The 21670-nt window shown below is 36.1% G+C and overlaps 1 protein-coding gene across 2 annotated transcripts in view; it reads right to left on the reverse strand.

Annotated features, from left to right (window-relative positions):
- LOC139117085 (unconventional myosin-Va-like) overlaps positions 1 to 21670 on the reverse strand; it is an 80719-nt gene that overhangs the window by 4748 nt on the left and 54301 nt on the right. The window contains exons 19-36 of one of the 2 annotated variants that reach the window (XM_070679918.1): positions 21567 to 21656; positions 20003 to 20227; positions 19429 to 19510; positions 18045 to 18322; positions 16748 to 16939; positions 15120 to 15454; positions 13553 to 13673; positions 12529 to 12606; positions 11394 to 11496; positions 9691 to 9702; positions 7652 to 7804; positions 6495 to 6646; positions 6063 to 6152; positions 5450 to 5600; positions 4128 to 4232; positions 2121 to 2329; positions 1562 to 1647; positions 758 to 932 (exon numbers count right to left, since the gene is read on the reverse strand). In XM_070679918.1, the coding sequence (XP_070536019.1) occupies positions 758 to 932; positions 1562 to 1647; positions 2121 to 2329; positions 4128 to 4232; positions 5450 to 5600; positions 6063 to 6152; positions 6495 to 6646; positions 7652 to 7804; positions 9691 to 9702; positions 11394 to 11496; positions 12529 to 12606; positions 13553 to 13673; positions 15120 to 15454; positions 16748 to 16939; positions 18045 to 18322; positions 19429 to 19510; positions 20003 to 20227; positions 21567 to 21656 (2637 nt within the window). The remainder of the gene's footprint in view (positions 1 to 757; positions 933 to 1561; positions 1648 to 2120; positions 2330 to 4127; positions 4233 to 5449; positions 5601 to 6062; positions 6153 to 6494; positions 6647 to 7651; positions 7805 to 9690; positions 9703 to 11393; positions 11497 to 12528; positions 12607 to 13552; positions 13674 to 15119; positions 15455 to 16747; positions 16940 to 18044; positions 18323 to 19428; positions 19511 to 20002; positions 20228 to 21566; positions 21657 to 21670) is intronic. The other variant, XM_070679919.1, reaches the window with a different exon arrangement.

A 21670-nucleotide genomic window follows, 5' to 3' on the forward strand; every position in this document is an offset into this window, starting at 1 on the left:
AGCACCATTGTACAGAATTTTGACTATCTGTACGACAAGATAGAGAGATAGGTCAGGATGAAAAGGAGCAATGAGATGGGAATGATGCGAAATGAGGTCATGACCCCATAGTTCAGGGCATAGAGGGTGGTAATGTCAAGGGTGATGGCAGTGGCATGTCAAAGGTCATACAAGGATGGGTATGAGGAGAAAGTGTTGATGTTGGAAAATGATCAGATGAGACTGCCATGTGTGAAATGTTTGAAAGCAATGTGGCATATATAGTATGTATGAAAATTTTAAAAAGCATTGTTGGCAGAAGTTTTGAATAATGCCTGGACATTCTTTGTTTTAACCATGGCAACATACAGAACAGACTACTTTTGTTTTTGTGAATTACATGGCAAGCTTATGCAACACAATCTGCAATGTCTGAAAGTTCAATGTCAATTCTTGGCTGTGCCTGGAAATGGGTCATTTTATATTGTTGGTGTTTGGAAGTTAACAGCCCCTGTATTACATCTTCTTGTAAAGAGCAATTTGACGACAATGCATTGGAAAATTGAAGCACATTTATTGAGAATATCACAAAGGAAATGCATAGTCTGATGTGTCTTGATAACACTCTCCTTCACAGTAAACTTCTTTGTAATCCATGACTGTGAAATAGCAAGATTTACAGCTCTTTCCACTAAGTATGATGTGAATTGGAATATAACAGTAAACATGCATGCTAATTTGAAATGACTAGTAAACTTTGCCAGAAATCTGAGCATACCTGCTGAGTTGAAAGCTTTGTACAAAGTTCACATATACTTTCTATGTCTTGATCTGATTTCTTGTTGACCTGTAGTAGCTGTGACACTTGAACCAGCGGCTCCAGGGTTTCAACAGCCCCACTCTCCATCAGTCGGTTGCTACGCAACCACTCCTCCAACTCGCTCAAGTTATACCTGTGTTGTGAGAATCGATCAAATTTGTGATTAGAGTATCTTTACAGTCAGCAAAACATGCATGTATCGAATTTAAACATTTGAGCGCCAAAGTATATTTTTGTCCCCTTTATAAAATAAACACCAGCCAATTTTTCCCAGATTTTTGCCAAAATTTTGAGAAAAAATTGTAGAAAAATTATCAAAAAATACAGAAAAATTCATGAAAATTGGCAAAATGTTGCACTAAAATTTTTAGCGCGAAAAATTACTGCGCTCAAAGGGTTAAACAAATGTTCTAAAAAAGCCTGGCTGTCATCTGGCATTCCAAAAACAACTTGCCGATATGGGCTGGGTTTTCTTGGCAAGCTTTCTAACCTTTAGACCAAAGTACGGGTAAATCAAGTGTTTTGATAGAATTCACAAATTACAAAATGAAAGAGCAACCACGCTACACCTGATCTGAGACTGATTTCCACTGAAGATACCATAACCAGGTTTGGTTATGTATACTGCAAAAAATAAACTTCACATTTCACTGACTACCAAACACCTACTTCATTACCTATGTCTACAGTGATCAGCGCATACGCAGGTGTGAAAATCTACTCTAAATATTTAAAGACTCAATAACTCATGTATGCACCTACCTAATTTGCATACCCTTTGACCAATGGCACATCTCTTTCCTAAGTACTAGATTATTAAGGGTTGAGGCTGTGATCAGATAGAAGAGCTGAAAAAGAGAATCGGAATGCATACTATCAGAATCATGGCTGAATAGCAATATAGACTTTGCGTCGGTGCGTTTCCATAAACAATATCGTTGCTTCTTCACTCAAAGTTAAATTCTGTGATAAACAATTGGCCTTTCTGTGACCTCTAAATGACCTTACATCCTGGCATTTTTGTTGGTATGGATCTACAAGTTTGATGGACATTTTGTAACTGCATACAATTTCCACTGTATTCTGTAGTTACCTGCCATTTCAACAATTTTGCAAGCTAATATTTACACTTTTTATGCAGCAGTATGGCAAAATCCAAGCATCACATAGCACTGAAAGTACCATGATGTTAGATTACACACAGGTTTATGATTGGCCCACTTTGGTGACCCATTTGTCTGTTACAAAGTTCAAAGTAAATATTCAGTTTGACCAGGTCAAAGGTGAAAGGTGAAAGAACTCATGCTACGATAAAGTATACCTGCTTAAAAACTTGCATGACTATCTGTGGATCCAGACCCTGGTTGTGAAGAACAGCCAGGTAGATGCTCAACTGTTTTGTGATGGTATCTATGGTGATCCTCCTCTGCCCGTCATCGTCTGCGGACACGCTGGACGTCCTACCACGCATGCCCATCGGTTTGCTGGACATAACTCCAGCAATGCCCTCGTGCTCTAACATGCCAGGAACTGTGGTATAAACAAATTATTCTGTTGGTTGGGAGTTATTTTCACAGTTCAGTGACAGAGCATTTAAGAAACAGGGAAATAAAGGAAACAATATAAGCATGCACTATAAATTAAATTGAAAGAAAACTATTTATTTTGCAACAGAGGGCCCTGTCACATTCAGCTGCACGATATAATATTTACTGCTCAAACATGCTTTTTGGAGTGTTTTTTAACACAACCAATACTTATCCATCAATCTTATCACCTTCATTCTGTACTTTCTGGGATTTGGAGCTAACTTTTGAATAGCAGTGTATTTGTCAACAACAGTTATCCAGCCTTTTTGCTACTCAAGACAAGAATCATACACTCATAGCTTTCATATGGCCCAGGGCATTATTAAAACCAGTACTGTTGACTTTCAAACTGCATCTCAAATTAAATATGTACAGAAAGTGTCTTTGCTTTACTTTGAGAGCTTGCCCCAGTACAACATTCATACCCAGGGATGAAGTTCATATTGACATGCAAGAGAGGGCTCCCATTCAACACATGCCGGATGTTTGTACTTTGAAAATATGGAGACAGGTAGAATTATCTAACTTCTAAGCATTCTGGGTTAAAGGGCCAGCTGCCGCAACTTTTGGTGATTTTTCGTCACTGTTTTAGTTTTCAGTGTCAAATAGTTTCTTGTTCCACTCCCCAAAGCATGTTGAGATACACAGTGTTCAGCTTGTCAACTCAGCCTGCACCGGTACATGTGTAGGCTGCACTGTTATTGGTGACAAGCGAATTCTGGTCCAGACCAGAATTCAAATGTAAACAATAACAGTGCATTGTACATGTACAGACACTGTGTTGACATTCTGGATGTTGGGTGTTTCAACATGCTTGGGGAGTAGAACAAGAGCTTGCAATTGACATATAAAACAAAATCGAGAAAAAAATCATCAACACTTATGTTCACAAGAGCTTGAAGTAGGCTTACAGGCCCTTTAATATGCTATCACAGAGCTGTTTCCCCTTCCAAGCACTTGCCTGGATCATGGAGCAACTACTGGTGGTTACTTAGATGGCACACAGTCCCTTAGAAGATTTGCTTACTTTTGAAACTATTGGACTTTGTCAGTCAATATTTCATTTGTAGATGCACAGGTTTTTTGTGATGTCGATTCAAAAATGCACTATTGGTGCATTCTACGTTCTTTTTTGTTCACCGTAATATTGCCTGACCTTGACTCCATGATGGGTAGAATGGGGACAGGTCAAAGGGCAAACAGCTCTCATGCAATACTGGGATGCTTATAAAGTAAGGATGTTATATACACTAAGAAAACTGAATAGACGTCTTAGAAATCTCTTCCATTGCTGAGATTTATGTATTTCAATACAAATATAACAGACAAATTAAAAATAAAAAGTAGGTGTACCGCCTTATGCTCTTGTAAACACAAGGAAAAGCAGTTTCAAGATTTGAATCACTATATTTTGATCTCTAAATATCATGATCAACATGCAAAACAGCTGGCAGAGTAAAACTTGTGTTCAAGGATTTTCACAGTGATTTCAATTCATATCTAAAAACACCTCAGCAAAGAAGGCGCCCATTAACACAGTTGTTTTGCATCAAGCATTATTCTCTGTGAAATATTATTTTATCATTTGAAAAGCCGACTGAAGTGGAATCATTATCTTCCCAACTACCCGACAGAAAGGACAAAATACCAAGTAATCGTATACCCAAAAAAAATCACCTTGGGTTGAGAACAGCCGCTCAGAGCATGCAAAAGTTCAAAGTTCAATCGAGTGACAATACCATTTGGTTGATCAACATCAAGTTTGTTTCGAGACTTTGCAATTTTACTGCGTGAGTTTTTGGAAATGCCTACAATGGGGCCTGCATAGTACAACATTCCCGACACTGCAGCGTGGTGATGGTGGAAAAACAAAATGAAGGGGGGAAAAACAAAACAAAACACAAAATGACATGATCGTTGATGGCTTTACATGATTTATAAAAAAATGTGAAATTAATGATGATTATTGGTATAGGAGAAGAGGGGTACTTATGAAATGATATGTGTGCATGTTGATATTTTTTTTCACAACAAGTACTGATGTTACAATGGATTAAATCTTTGGTATTTTCTATTTTGATAGTCTTTCATACATATAACCAAACTCTTTCAAGAGAGTGGACCTTTGAACACAAACACCATAAAAAAGATGGATTTTTCTTGAAGTGAAGGAAAACTTTAAGAAAAGAGGTGCATTATGCATGTGGAAATTTGGGAATTTTTTCAACAATGACAAAGTTCATGACAGAAAAAAGTTAATACAAGTTGATTCAAATATGATAACTGTACAGAGGAATACTTGGATTGGATACTGTATAGCTTGTAATTATGTTAGGCAAAGCATCAAATCTATTTTCTAAGCTAGCATTGTTGAAATGATATGATATGGAGTGCTGATAACACAACAGACACCAATGCAACATTTAAGGAACTTACGAATAAGGATTATGTACATACTGAGCTTCTTAAGGGTCAGTGTAGCTGTAACTTCTGATTATTTTTTTCACAATATTTTGTTTTGTGTGTCAAAATAATTCTTGTGCAACTCCTAAAAGCATGTTAAGAGACCAAGTATCTAGCATGCCAACACAGCATCAATACATGTACAATGCACTGTTATTGTTTACATTTGAATTCTAGTCTGAAGAAGAATTCACTTGTCAATAATGACATGATAAAATCTACACACATACAGGTTGAGTTGACAAGCTGAATACTTCATATCTCAATATGCTTCTGGCAGTAGAGCAAGAAACTGTAGTTGACATTAAAAAATAAAAATAATGAAAAAATCACCCAAGCTTCCAGCTACTAATGGCCCTCTAACACTTTTATCATTTTCAAGTATAGCTTATTGTAGAGGTGTGAAGAATAAATGTATAATCTGACATGATTGATTCCAATGACACAGTAACTCCCTTAGGAACCTGTTATCCAAAAAATCTCTAAAAATGCGATACTTTGATGGATTGTGTAAATTTCAAATAAATCAGCGATCAAATTCATGGTATCTCTGATTGGTTGAAGACCAAAATTGACAGCTGTCGATCACAAATCTCACCTATCATTGTCTGTAGTCTCTTTTCCATGGCTCTGATCATTCCCTGGTAAATGTGTACGGCCAAGTCATTGGTGACTTGCCGATACTCCGACAGGTCAAAGTTTCTGAGGCAGTATCCGTTTTGTTTGTTTGTGTTCTGACTTGAAAATATCTATGAAGAAGGCAAAAAGTTCAAGCTTAGGTAAATGTCTACCATGCCATCTTGTTTCAAGAAAAGCAAACCTTTCTCAATCATTGCACATATGCTATTCAATAGCAGCATTTTTTTTATGTGACTGACCACAATTTTCCATGTAATCGATAGAATTTCAAATTTTGTCATGCACAACTTTGTAGAAAATTTGGTTTCTGAAATGTTTGATTTTTCGAAGAGTTTCATTTCTTAAGTTGATACACAGGTAAATACTTCCACTAGGATGATACACATCTCTTTAAGATTGAAAAATTCAAAGAAATAGGTCTTTTTTCTGAGCAGGAGAGAGAAACGTATATTACTTCAAAGGAATATCACGTGTACAGAAATCTTTGATAAGTTCAAAGGTGAAACTTGGGGGCCAGCAGAATCAGAAGGGGAAAGATAGAGGGCGCTATACATCACACATATGATTCTCACCTCCTCGCCACTGTACTGTTTCAGGTTGTGCATTACCCTGCAAGTGTTGACCAGGAAGAAAGCAATGCTCTCAAAATCATCATTTCTTTTCTGTAAGACAGAGATGCAGGGGATAATGAAATGCAAACACAAAGTATTGTCAAGTAGAATGTGGTGAAGATACAGTATACATAGCTTTCAGTCGACCTATCTGGCAAAGTGACTCATTTACTTTCGACTGATTTTCTTGTGATATTAATTTATATATTAATAATTCAAATTCATCCTCTACTCACATATTTCAGATGCTATTAAACTCAGCTAGATGTGAATTCACAATTCAAACCTATTTCTGATTGCTTAAGAAATTATCCCTTGAAGAGCTAATTCAACCAATTGTACATCTTCTTGCATTTTGCAATTGTGCATTTGTGTTTAACCGTACACACGTACCTTGGCAGTCTTCTTGATTCCATTGACAACGCCAGACAACAGTGACTTCACCTTCATGTCATCGTTGGTGTAATCAGCGTGTCGTAAACACATGAATATAATATACGCAGGTAGACCAGGAAGATAGCCTTCAGCCATTTGTGGCTTGAAATCTATAGGCAATAAAAACAACACATTGTTAGAAATACTTGGCTGAAGATTCTTGGAAAGTTTTACATGAAAACTGAGAACAGATACCATTTTCCTCCCAGATATCTAAGAGACAGTTCAAAGGACAAGAGACCATATAATTTACAGTGTTTTATCCAGGGTGGCATCAACAAGGGTGATTTTTCCCCTTTACCAGAAAATTTAGGGGGGTGATTTTACCAGTTCATGTGTTAAACTTGTATCTCCAAAATGTGACTGGCACCATTTCATGGGGGGGGGGGGGGCTTGACAAATTACTTGGGCGAGCCAACATGTCAACAGAGAGGCAATCCCCCATCCCTCTCTCTAGATGAAACACTAAATATAATTCACTTTCATCTTGTCAATTAGGCTTTCTAATATTCATAGACATAAAGGTCATCTAATGTCCAGTTCATCTACGACCAAGAACTGTAAATTATCAAATATAAAAATTTCAATTTCCTGGTCATTCGCCAGAATTAGTCTTCAGAGTACAGAAAAGAATTAAATTCCTTGACACATCTTTCATCAACCAATATGCATTTATCAGTGAATTCTCTATGAACTGTAAATCTGCAAACAGCAGAGCTTAAAACTTAAAAATGCAGGAACAGTATGCAGCTCAGGCTCACTAACCTTTGAGTGCTGTATTTTTTTCCCACTGAAATTTAATGCAACACTTCACCAATTTTTATGAATTTTTCTGTAATTTGTTGATGATTTTGGATTAAATGGACATCACATTTCATTGGCTACAGTTTTTAGTCAAAATTTTGGCAAAACTCTGAAAAATTTGACTGGGTGTATTTTATGTGTGGCACTCAAGGGTTAATTTGTCAATAATTGAATGATAAAGGACAAAATGACACGATTTGACTGAAATACAAGTGTACTCTCAGAGTATTTTGTTTGAAATCATTTTTAGGTCACAAGTGGATTCTTTTTTGTTTTTTGTTTTTGTTTTGAAAATGACAATTATCACATACCCATCACAAGATTCCTGACTAGTTTGGGTTCATCCTCTTGTTTATAGGCAAACATTCCCATGAAGACATGGTCTTTGCGAGGAACAGCCCCTGAAAACGCACTGGTTGTTGAGTAGGATTCTGGTGTTCCCATACCGCTACTACTGATATCACCTGTGGGAGGAGAAAATACAGGGAAACCATTGAAGCAAAATTCACGGTTAAAAAAAACTTTTTGAAGAGTGTAAAACTTTTTGTTTCATGAAACAGCAAACCCTGATTCACAACTCTTGCAGTGAACTTCAGGTCTGAAGTTCAGAATCACAGTTTTTCTAACACTTTTTAAGTTTTGATAATCTACTGTTCAATCAATAAATTTGCAAGATTTACATATGCACCATTCCTTACAGGGCCAGTAATGCTAACTTTTGGTAATTTTTTCACCATTTCTGTTTTGAATGTCAACCATAGTTACTTGTTCTACGGCCCAAGGCATGTTGTCATACACAGTATTCAGCCTGTACATGTGTAAACTGGCACTGTTAATATTGTTGACAGGTGAATTCTGGTCCAGACTATAAAAAGTTCCAATGTAAACAGTAACAGTGCATTTCACACATATAGACGCTAAGTTGACAAACTTAAATGTGGGTGTTTCAACATTCTTTTGGGAGTAGAATATGAAATTGCCGTTGACATACAAAATAAAAATAATGAAAAAATCATCAAAAATTAGCATTACTGGCCATTTAACGTTGTCAAAATCACAACCACAACATCTGCATATTTAGAAAATGTTAACAACTTGAGCTTGTTCCATTAAATTTGCTGAGCACTGCAAAATAATTTAAAGAAGTAAAGAAATGTATTGCACCCTCTGGTTTGAAACACATACATAGCCAACTACAAGACAACTGCTGCTACTACTGCCCTAACATAAGAATACAAGGATGATCATCTTGTTTCTGAAAGAGTGATGATGATGTTGCATATCAGCAGACGACAGCACAGATTAATCCTCTGTTTCCCCAAAGGGTTACAGCTCAAATTTGCCAAGTTGAATTTAGCAGAAACAGTGCCAATATTCAATGAATTTTACAGCTTGAACAATGTCCTACATATTCAAATCAATTTGATAAATTTGTTCATTGAAGGCTCATCGATTGTCAAATGTGAACGCTTCACTTTCCAAACATATGACTGACAGTTATGTCAGCAGTTTTTATCCTATATATATAATATTTTTGGAGACGTTTACCGGGGGAAATAGGAGTTCAACCAAATTCAACTTGCCATGATAGGATTTTATGAATGTTTGAAACCAAAACGCTGTCGTTTTGCACTAGGTTATCGACAGCAGCATTCCAAAGAACAAAGCAGCAGCCTGTATGGGTGAGTCACCAAACTGAAAATGGTACAACTGAAACAATGCAATCGGCAATGTTTGCAAGTTTCTCCTCTTACAACTGTGTAACGATTTAGAAATACTTTTCTGAAAACCAAATTTCCCCCTTGCTAAAAAAAGCTTTTGAGAAAATCCAATCATTTGGTAGGATAGGATGTAAATTTGAATATCTAAGATTTTCATTGTGACGATGTGTAAAAGTAACAACATAATTGGAAAATGAAAGAGAAAGACAATCGGTTCTAAATGCAAGCACTCATCATGTCATTTTAAATTTGAAACAAGGTACAGTGTGTAGTTTTGAAGTAATTAAGTATCTCTGTTGCCCCTTGCTCGGTTTCAGTTGTATATCGCATAGTGGCGCATGATGAGAAGATGGTCCAATGTTGAATGTTGAAAAAAACATAAACGTGATACAAAGGGTAGAGTAAGCTGGTAAAAAAAAGATATTGATAAACTGTACTGCAACAACAGATGTGGAAATGGTGTACAACAAATATGGTTGTCTGGATGATGGAGGGGCGTGTCATGGAATATGCTGAGTGATTTTGGTGTAGGGAGACTGGGCGATTGTGTTCATGTGATACTTCTAGCTGACTACGCGGCAATGACATTGAATGACCATTTGGCATGCATAGGAAATTGATATACTTACTGCGTGCTAACCCTTTGATGTAAAGCATTAACAGTGGAGAAAAATGAGACGATGTTTGAAATACATTATGGGAATAAAAAACACTTTTCAAAAACACTAAATGAAATCTTGATACTTTGACTGACTGGAATGAAACACACAATTCTACACATCAACAATTAATGTTTATAGGAACAAATATATCCCCTGGATGAAACCATTTATGATAAAGTGGTGGACGGTGACATCTCATAAATCTCAATATTTCTGAGACACTGTTGAAAATTTGTGTTTTTTTAACTGTTTTCTACAATGTCTGTAATTTACTTTCACCTAGCTTGGAAAACTTCCAAATAGATTTGTATAGTTTGTTTTGGCAAGCTAATGTTTCATTACATAAAAAATACAGTGAGTAATTCTCATTGTTCTGTAATTTTAGCAAAGGCTATTAGTAAACTTTTCAGAGCTGCAACGCTAAACATTAGTACCGGTAGTTATATTATGTGAATGGAAAAAACTTTACACATACAATACATTTTATATTGTGACAGAAAATTTATGATCCTCACAAACATCTCAATGCTGAACTTTCTTTAGTGCCATTTTAATACTCTGTCACAGTTCATTCTATTAATTCAACAGTAAGTTTGAGATTTCAGTGTGTTTGTTTGATCCAGGCACAAAATTTTTAAACAAACTGGTCACAATCTATCTGCCTTACAGGCTGTCAGTGTAGCACTATGTCATGGCGTACCAGGCACTTTGAAAGCACACTTGATACACACAAAAGCCACTCAACCCAAGTCAATTGTTCCCATTGACACAAAAAAACCTGCATTCTGTGAAAGACCCTTGGCAAACAAAACCTCCGTAGCACCAAAAACACACCTTTGAACCTTATCTAACACGCACTTACTTTCTGAAAACCAGCAAAACACAAATTATCAAAAAAAGACGTTGCTTACATGAAAATATATCTTGATAAGGTATCACAGTTTGGCATGGCAAATGTGTCAAAGCAAAATATATGTACCAATTTCAATATCAGTGGTCGGTACCAGCAGAGCGTTAGATGTCCTATTCATGACTTCTGCTGTTGTGACTCTACTAATTTGTCTTATTGTCAACTTTTGAGATTCACTGATAACTTAGGGGGTCCCTTCTCACTTGTCTACACATGTCTAGGTGGCCCTCAACAGTGCATCACAGACACAATTTTCTTGCAGATTTTCATTCACAATATCGTACATTCAAAACAATCAAAAAGAATACTTTCTTGTCAATCTGTTTTTAAATTACTACAATTCATAGTTGTGGACTGATGATTCTGCCTGTACCAAAGAATTTTGGCATAAACCTTTCTAAAAGTTATTTGGAAATGGGTGGGAAATTCATCTAATACACATGTAGATTGTAGTTAGTATGTCTTGCTTGTTGAAATAAAAACTGGATGCAAAACACAAATTTCACATCAGGTTAAAGGGTCACATAAGGTAACTCAAGAATTTCACAACCACTTTAATATCCACTCATCACATTGTCACGAAACAATTATTCCGTTTGTTAAAATCTCTAGCCTCCAAACATATTCCTGATTTCACATCCATACTATTCCATGGAATCATAACACTAACTTTTAACACATACAGATATCCTATACTGATTGTAGGTCAGATTTGAACATGAACAAAAAAGTACACACTGGATTTTTGAAACTGCCTTACCAAGTTCAACACCTCTACTTTGTAACCTCTTTGCAGCAAGTTTGAGTTGTTTTTTCAATTTTCTATTCTCTTTCTCATATGTCTCCATCTGCTCTTTCAATTCCTGGAAAAGTAAAGAAAATTAAAAACAAATATTACTGAAGGGTTTGCAAAACTTTGTAACAGCAAACTTATGCATTTCACAGTTATGCCAGAAAAACTTGATTTTGAAATTGCATTCCCTATAAGTGTACAGAAATATGTGCCATAGAATATTAACAAATAGGTTTTACTTCTTTGAAAGCAAAGATTTGCTTCCTTTGAATTTACCTGAAGTAACAAGTCATTTTAAGTGATTTTCTGTTGACCCTTTGAGCACCAAAGTCTATTTTTGTCCCCTTTATAAAATATACCCCAGTCAATTTTTCTCAGATTTTTGCCAAAATTTTGAGAAAAAACTGTAGCCAATGAAATATGATCTCCATTTGGTCCAAAATTATCAAAAAAATTACAGAAAAATTCATAAAAATTGGTAAAATGCTGCACTAAAATTTTGGCGGGAAAACATTACAGCACTCAGAGGGTAAAGGAATTATTTTCCAAAGCATGTTCGTTCCTACAAATTCTATGCTACAGACTATATATTGTTGTACACTATTGAATAAAATCTATCAATCCATGCAGTGAAAGGCTGAATTCACTGTCTCCCGGCAACAGATTCATTCAACCTTTGTCATCTTCCTTTTCCAGGGGTCAAAACGTCAAACATCATCATTGTAATGCAAACGTCAGTCTTCTTTCATCTAACCCTCTCAAAAATTTCTTTTGTAAATATATAGGTCAACTTTACGATTACAGAACGTCCTTTTTTTTTGAAAAGATTGACATTTTTGTACATTTCTGTTTGATAATACGAGTCGAAAACCAGTGTTTGTAAAAAATTTTAAAATAATTTTTCTCAATTAGTCTATTTGTCTTCAGGCAGGTCTGATTGGGTTCCTTTTTTTAACTCCATGTTTATCTCATGTCTGTCCATCTAGTTACATCTATGTCTCTCTTTATCCCTCTTCCCTGGCCTATCTGTTGGTCTATCTTTTCTGCATATCTCTCACAGTCTATTGTGTCTATCTATCTCTTTCTTCACTTATGTACTCACCAAGTTTTCATTGGTAAGCCTGTTGATTTCATGTTGCAGGTTGGCTGAAGTCCTGGTTTCTGGCGTGGCTTGTAGATTCTACAAAACAAACACCCAAGATCACAAAATGACCAACTGTTTCCCTTTTCAAAAAAGTCAAACACCGACACACAGTCTACAACTTGAACAGGTATTTCACTGTAGAAATTTGGGTTAGTCTACACATAATTATACAAAATTGCACAAGTAACGCTTTACGAATCAGTCACCTTATGACCTTATGACATTTTCATTCCTAAAACCCTGGTCGCACACTTCACACATGTTAAATGAATCAGTTACTCAGAAGCATATACAGTAGAAATACGGCACTTATTAACATTTTGTGAAAGTATTGCTAGTGACAGAATTCAAAGCATAACATAATAAATCGTAAATTTTACGTAAAATGAGAATTTAGGTAAAAGGTATAATGGCCCTGGTATATAATTCTAAGATTGTCACAAACATGTAATCTTTCCATAAGAAAATTCAGTTGGCTGAGACTGAAAGACTCAGTCTACAGTAGTTATAAAGCCTTATTGCAATGCTGTCAACAGCCACCCAACAAAACATCCATGTACCATATTGAATCACTGCATATCAACTTTTTATATTTTCCCTTCAGTATTTTTCCACACTTATTTTGAATAATAAACTAAATGCAAACGTCAAACAAACACTGGCTCCGTTTGGTCTTGATGGCAAAATTTTGTTGATTATAACTGCTCTAACACAGATGTGGTGCACCATAAAACTCACTCACCTGACCCTAAACAGTGGAAGCATGAGAAGTGAAGTTAATCAGAAATGTATAAATAGAAATATGACATAATTTGTGCGGTACAAGGTGAATAATTTCAAAGACCAGGCCTGGAAAGACCCGATTAATATGCACAGTCCTACCTGTATAATTATCAAAGTTCAACATTCATTGTAGAGAAAACTGGGTACAATAATTAATCTACAAAATTACAACTTTCTAGTTCACTTGAAAATCTCATACCTGTGCTATTATTTTCTGCTGCCGATGGTTATCCTTCTGAAGTCTTTCCAATTCCTCTTTCAGTTCATTCTCTTGAAGTGAAAAATTCTTTCTCTCAGCTTGAAGCTGCTTCTCAAGTAATCTTGGGGTAAAGAAGAGACAGATATTCAAAATGAATGGACTTGAAATGATAATGTTATGATTCATTCCTGTTTCCTTAACCAAATTTAAAATTCAACCATTTTCCTGTAGTGCTGCATTTACGAAGGTTGGGATGTTAAGAACGTTGACTGTTCAAGTATTTCAGTAATTTTAACCACCTACCAGTAACAATGTGAGGTTGATTGTAAAAGTCAAACGGATACTATATAGGTGGGTTCATAACTCTAGATCTATAATGATGCAGAACGCAAAATGTAAAACTAAAGAAACGATCATGTTTTTTCAGTGATTTTCATGTTTGATAACTATTAAGAAGACTTCATCAGTGAAAATAGCAACCCTCTACTGTATACATGAGATGGTAAGAAATAATATTGTTCAGGAAATACACAAAATGGCTCAATAATAGATGGCCATATATTCAAGAGGACATACTGTATATATAAACTCAAGCAGACATAAACACACACAGCAAAAAGCTTATCAAGTAAAATGTACATATAGCACCATATCAGCGTAAAGACACATAAAAAGTAATATTAGCTAATACCAACACCATTATTTGAAAAATCACACGTATTTGTACGCTAGCTAATCTTTTCCAGAAAACAAAATCTAAAATCAGTTTTTTTTGCTGCTTATTACTGACTAAGTACTATGGAGTAACGTGAGAATTTTCAGCCCTGTCACTGCATGAATATATTGATATTGATTATATGCTGTGGATAAAACCTTTGAGTTGTTGCCAGAAACTAATCAAATTTACATATGTGAGAAATATGTGTAAAAATACACTACCTTGAAAATGAAATCAACCCAGTGTGATTTCTGACAACTGCTCAGTGAGTATCATGGTCTAGCAAAAACTGAGCACACATATCTCATGCCTTGGTAATGAGTGTAACACGGTGACTCCGCACTCTAACCTACAGAATTGCTGTTTACCTCACACTGACTGCACAAAATTATTAATTGGATAATTGAGTTAGCCTATATAACACACTCAGGGCTTACAATGGCATGTGTGAACAACACAACAGAAATGGAATGTTTTCAGTAATTGATTTAAATAGCGGTTTTCTGAAAAGTCTGTTTCCATGGTACTGTCACTCGATGCACTCTGATGGGCTCCAACAAAGTGCATTGGACATGTTAATGGAGTGCTTAAAAATACCATCCAATTGTTGGCAACCAATTAAATTGTGAGAAAGAGAATTGAGACCACCTAGGTTTGTTAATTTTCTTAGTTGTCAGGTTTCATACTACCTAACTGTTTGCAAATAACCAAGTTTACAGTGTGTGTCGTTTGAATTTTGACATGTATTAGACTTGACTTTTGGAATTTAAATTTCTGGCATACAGGCTTTTCATACACACCATCTCACTCTCTCACCGCTTGTTTGATAAAATAATCTTGAATACATACTGAATGGTTTGTTTCTGTGAGAGATACGCAATCTGCAATTCTCCATCTTCGTTCAAAAGTTCAGGGTCCTTCTTCTTAAAGAGTTCAAAATCCGTACTGACGCCGATGCTGACCCCACCTGTCTGTCGGTCTCTCTTAGTATTGGCTAACTTACTCTTCAAGTTGATGACCTCGTGACGGTGTTTCTCGTTTTCCTCGTTCAGAACGTTGACTTGATTCAGGAGGGCTCTGATTGGTGCATTTTCGTCTTTGGTTTCTTCAAAGTGCAAAAACGCTTCTTTGAGCGACAGCACCTCAGCTCGTAATTTCTGGTTCTCATCTTCGTAGCTCTTCAACTGATGAAAAATTGAAAATGAATCATCAATGTAGACTACAACACTACATCTATAAAGAATGCATTTTTAAACATTTTTACAATAAAACAGTACTTGTTACTCAGACATTTGGCTACCAGTGTCAGCAAAACTTTTCACTTTCAAATTTGTACAGCTGTCCTCACCATGCATATTTAATCTGATGTATGTTCATTATATCAAGTCTTTCACATTTTTATTTCAAAAACTTCAATTTTTGGCATCACATATTGAGAAAATTTCTCTCTGCTAATGAATTCAGTTTTGTAAAATATTCACAAACTCTACAGACTTTTTAAACTATCAAAATCTCAAAATATTTCATTTTTTTATTGAAAATGTCATTTGCTTTTAACCCAAAGATATTTGGTATTGATTTTACAAGTTTGCAAGGGGGGGCATGAAATATTTCAGACAGACTGACCTACTTCTTATATTAGGCTACTCTCTTTCATGATAGGGGTTCAAAGGTTATTTGAAGTCCTAGCAGGAACTGAATGTTTTACACAGTTAAATTACTAAAGGTTTGAAATATTTCCCTGATGTAAAGACAACTTATGTTTGGTAAACTGAGAAAATACTACCTTGTCTTAATTTTTGCCTGTTCTAATAACAGTTTGAAAACTACATGTTATCAAATTTGCATAATGCTCAATAAAAGTCAGATACTTTGACAAGTTTCTCAATGTGGCAAATCAATTGTTATGAACGCTGTGCAAAATACAAACACACAGCAAAGTTAGTTAGCAGATGGATTATGGTAGTATAGAATAAATATCAGCTACTTGCATGAAATCCAAAAATCTCTTTGTAATTTTGGATAACTTTTTACCTCAGCACCGAATGAAATACATAGAAATTGAGAGAAACTTTTTTGTTTTCATGTCTTACACTTGATGTGAAGTGTAACTGCAAGTGAACATCCGAGTGAGTAAGGTTTTCACATCAAGACTATAAGATTGCATTAGAATAAGACTATCAAACTTATTGGGAAAAACTGCTTTCTTTTGTCTCTGTTTACAACAGTCTGTGCTGAAACTATTATGCAATATTGTTTAGTTTTAGCAAGTATCAATTGCGATATGGCTGTTTATGGGGGCAGGAGAATCCATATCTTGTACTCTGCTGGATATCAAGATCCAATGAAAGCCCTGTGCAGCGTGAAACTGGTGCTCATTTACAAATTAAATTAATATCTCTGTTAGTCACCTGATGTTACTGGTGGAGTAAAGTGACAACAAACAACAAACTCACATTTCCATTAAAACCCCTCACCTTTGACACAGAGGTCATTTCAGAATCAGTGATTTCGGTCAGAGAGCTGGATCGAGAGCGACTACTGAGCGGGGTCTCTAGCCCCTCTAAATCGTGGTACAAGCGTTTGTTTTCCTGCTCAAGCTCTCGCACGCGCTTCTGCAGCTTGGCGAAGGCGGAGACCTCCACGCCAGCCTTGTCGTCGCCTTGTTCCTGGTGGAGCAATGGTGTGAGAATGACAGAATGAAGGATGAAAGCAAAGCTGAGGATATGCCCGCAACCATTAACACATAGCATGGAAAAAGGTTTATGCTAAATCGATGATCAATAAGTCACCTGGTAATCATTAATATGCAAATCTCCTCCTTGTCGACCAATTATCCGTTAGAATGTGCAAAGCAGGTATTCAGCGTAGTCTTACATTCCTAAAGTGCTTGTAAAGTTGTTAGTTCAGCGAAAGAAATCGGGCAGTTGTAACAGTAGTACAAACCTATCTACGATGGAAAGTTAAAAGAACAGATTCATGCGTATTACATCAGCCATCCTTTCGATGGTAAAGATGAAATCTACATCGCATAAACATTTTTTTTTAATGTCATACAGAGAAGAAGCAAAGGTTTAGGGAAGTCATATTGCCGGTCAAGAATCTATATCCAGCTGTATCTATAAGTATTTCTTTCCGTCGTTTTTTCCAAAATAATTTGGAACACTTTTCAGCTCTGACCACAGGTATTGGAATACCATTGATTTAAACTGCTATGTTTGCAATTCCAGTATTAATGATTCAATAAGCCGGTTTTGCCGTTTTTCGTCTTCATTTGCGCTTGCAGCAGAAAACACAGGTTAGCATTAAAAACAGGCATATGCCTTTGACATTTATTGGTTGAACTATCTTTAATCTGAGACACCGCAACTTAAATTTCTTCATCTAAATCCACCGGCCCTACCTTGATTTACCTTCCAACATGGTATTCCTGGCTTGGATGAAAGAATGGAATGAGCTTATTATTTTTCCTCTGTGGGTGGGGGGGGGGGGGGGGGGGCTGTTCAATTTGGCTCACAGAGGTGAATAATCTTATGATGGAGGCTTAACGTACATCATATGAAGTGACTACACAATCATGATGTATGTGTAGTCACTATAAATGATAAAAAAGCAGAAAAAATGTTGACATATAAAGAACTGGAAATGACTCTTTCCTACACCAATCAAAGGGATCTTGTCATATTTGGAGTGACTTGCCTTACATTTTTCTTGATGATGATTGACAGTGTGAGATTTGATATGACACGATTAGATTTGACCTTTGACACTCACCAAGACGTCTCGGTCAATTTCGTTTGTATCCCTGTGGGCACTGTTTGGATGGAGACCATCGTCAGACTTCATGTCGTAACTGACGTTCGAAGGCGTCCGCTTAACCTTGTTTCCCGGGAGGCTGGACAATAGTCGCATCTCTTCTTGTAAATTTTCGTACCGCTGTTCGAGGCGTGAGTAGTCATTCAGAAGTTTCTGATGGTGGGCGCGTTCTTCTTCATAGTCCACCGCCAGCTGGGAATTCTCCATGTCTTTCTGTTCTTTGTTCTTCTGGGACTCTGTAACAGAAAAATATATGGGTGATTTTCTTCACTGATTTTATTTTCAATGTCAAGTACATGTAGTTTCTCATCCTACTTCCCAAAGCATGTTGAGATACACAGTATTAAGCTTGTCAGCTCAAGCTCGTACATGTGTGAACTGCACTGTTATTTTGGACAAGTGAATTCTGGTCGGGACTAGAATTCAAAGGTAAACAATGACAGTGCATTTTACAAGTAGAGATATTGTGTTGTCAGGCTAAGCTGTTAATGTTTCAAAAAACTTCGGTGAGTACAAACATGAACTTGCAACTGACTTGTAAAACAAATATAGTGAAAGAATCATCCCATGTTACAGCTACTGCCCCTTTAAGACAATAAATTATTTCTCTGTTGCACTGATTAGGATAAATGCTATTAATACATGTATCTCTTTACCACACAAAAATATAAATGAAACGTCCTCAAATTTTTTCAAACTTAGTTTTCATGTGTAGTTTGAAATCGGGGCAAAACAGTTACTGGGTTAAACAAGTAATCAGAGAATCACAGCTGAATATTAGAAGCAAAATTTTGAAATGCATTATTCTAAACAATTCAGATTTTAAGAGAATGGATCAAACTGCACTGGAAACATCCCTGACAAAGTTATTGTCACTCTGCAGACTTGGCATGGTAAAAGTGGGTACTTAGGCCGAAAATAAAAAATTGTGCTGTTGCGATAACCTGACCTACCCTATATTTTACTTGCCGACCCTAAACTTTTTAGAGCTATGTAAACATGGAAGTAAAAAAAAAGAAATGACCCGCAAAATCACACGTTCATTACTTTGCACTTGATTTTTGCTTGAACGAGGATCTTTTATGCTGTTTTCCTTTTATATCTACGATACATTTTTCTGGAAATGCTGCGGCCAGTGTTTGACCGCCCTGAACCCCTGAAAAATGCACATTTAAAAATAAAAATATTTTGGCAAAAAAAATCCCTGCCGACTTACCTACCTTATTTTTGAAAAGCATGTTATCGGAACAGCACAATTTATTTATTTTTGGCATTATCACCAAAGCTTGGTAGAGAACAAAGATTTTTTTCACACTGACATTTTAAAAAGTGACAGTATTACCTTCAAGACGATACACTTTCTCTTCAGCCTCTTTCAATGATTCTTGTAATTTAGTATTTTCTGCTTTTAGCATCCCAACAACCTGTCAGTAATAAAAGAATACAGATTTTGATGTTCATCCATACATTTACATAAATTAACACTTCTTTATCACGCACAAGACTGCTTGACAAGCTAAAAGGTGAACCCAACCAATATTTTAATCTTGGGTTAACAAATTAATTAAATTAAATGAATATTTGCAAAAAAGTGATTTTTGAGCAAAATATGCTGTGTTGGGTGCAGCGCCCCCTTATGGATCTTGATGATAGAATTTTCTAAAATGGTTACACTTGCAAGTGCTCAGAGTGCATTCCAGTAACATCAACTTTGACAGAGACAACTTCCAACCTAAGTCTGTGTAAGCATTGGGACCCTTTCAATGTGAAAAAAATTGGGTCCCTTTAAAAATGGTGTAATTCTAGAACTGAAAGATATAAGACTCATTATGAGTTAAAATTACGAGTTAAAAATTCCAATTTGAGCCAAATGCAATATGCATGAATAATGTTTTGTCATGTAGAGGCTGACTAACCTGTTCTTGTGTTGCTTTGTAAATTGCAGTGTCTTCCTCCAGACTTGCTTTCTCTTTTCTGGTATCTTCAAGTTCTTTTCTGAGTCTGGCTATCTCTTCCTCGAGATCTGTGATCTTGTTGGTTGAGGTCTTGGCTTCTGTTTCTAACACTTTCATTGTTGCCACTTTGGCTTCCAATTCTTGTATTTTTGGTGCCTTCTCCTTGAAGTTTTTGTTCTCTTTATTCTGCAATACAAAAAACACGTACACATCATTATGAGATGAGTAAATAGTCATCAAATTGAGTAATAATACCCAAAAAAGCACATATTATATGTACATGTGGCATATGTGACTGTAGTTCAATGGGTTCCTACATGTATGCTTGACCTACTTCACATATTTTTTCTTCACTCTTGTATTTTCGAACCAAACATGCTAATTTGAATAAATCTTTGTGAACAACCCACAATGCATCTCTCTATATCAAATACCAAGGTGATATATTCTGCGGCTTTCAAGTTTTTAAAGTAAATGGACATACAGACATACACATGAAAAATATAGCATTTACAAAGATGATACAATGCTGATAAAAATACTTAAACATTCAGAGTCACATCAAACAAGTCGTGTTACAAAATATGTCATAAGATTATTGGAATCACCGGTGGAAACTCAAAATTTGTAGCGTTGTATAAGATTTTGTATTAAACAATAGTTTTGGTGTCAAAAATTCTGAGAATCCATGCTCTAAGTCTTTGTTGGTTAATCCTTTGGGCGCCAAAGTCAATTTTTGTCACCTTTATAAAATGTGCCCCAGTCAAATTTTTTCAGATTTTTGCCAAAATTTTGGGGGGAAAAATTGTAGCAAGAATATGATGTCCATTTGGTTCAAAATTATCGAACAAATTACAGAAAAATTCATAAAATTCGTAAAATGTTGCGCTGAAATTTGGTGGGAAAAATTACAGCACTCAAAGGGTTAAAGTGAAGTCATTTTTCATGGAAAGGTTTGACTATAAGACATACACAGCAAACTGAAGAATGAAAGTGTGAGTATTTAGACAATGTCAGTACACAGTGTGAGTGTGGAATGTGCGTGTCGTCTGAGTTTGCCCAGCCAGACTCTGATAATTGGCAGAGAAAGACGAGGATAGTTTTCAGACATTTAATGTCTGCCACTTTCCCGGATACAGCATCATTTGAAGACATATACTGCATCTAGTAAGCTGTGGCATTTAAACCCTCACTGTTTAAAATCCCACTGCAACCACATCAACGCAACTTCTGGCTCCATTATGAGGTATTACAATAGATGACCAATGATAGACGCTGTACAGTGAAATGGTATACTACGCCAGTGAAAGTCTACAGGAGGGAAGGTTCAGTGCTGTACCCTTCATCTACCTGTGTGCTTTGCACATAGACAAAAGACTTCTCAGATGCATGAGTGATACAGTCAATGAACTTTGAACCTTCCCCTGCCATGCATATTTATCACACAAAGAAATCAGAGAAAAGACCACAGCATCACACTACATGACCTTTGTCCTTAAATGACCTCCGACACAGCCATACTCACCAATTCATCTAACTTCTGTTGTAAACTGATGACTTTGTTCTCCATACCACGTGTGAGTTTCTTGTAATGCTCAACAGACCTGGCTTCAATCTACAGTGATAAAA

The sequence above is a fragment of the Ptychodera flava genome, chromosome 18, assembly GCF_041260155.1.
Source record: "Ptychodera flava strain L36383 chromosome 18, AS_Pfla_20210202, whole genome shotgun sequence".
Taxonomy (NCBI): domain Eukaryota; kingdom Metazoa; phylum Hemichordata; class Enteropneusta; family Ptychoderidae; genus Ptychodera; species Ptychodera flava.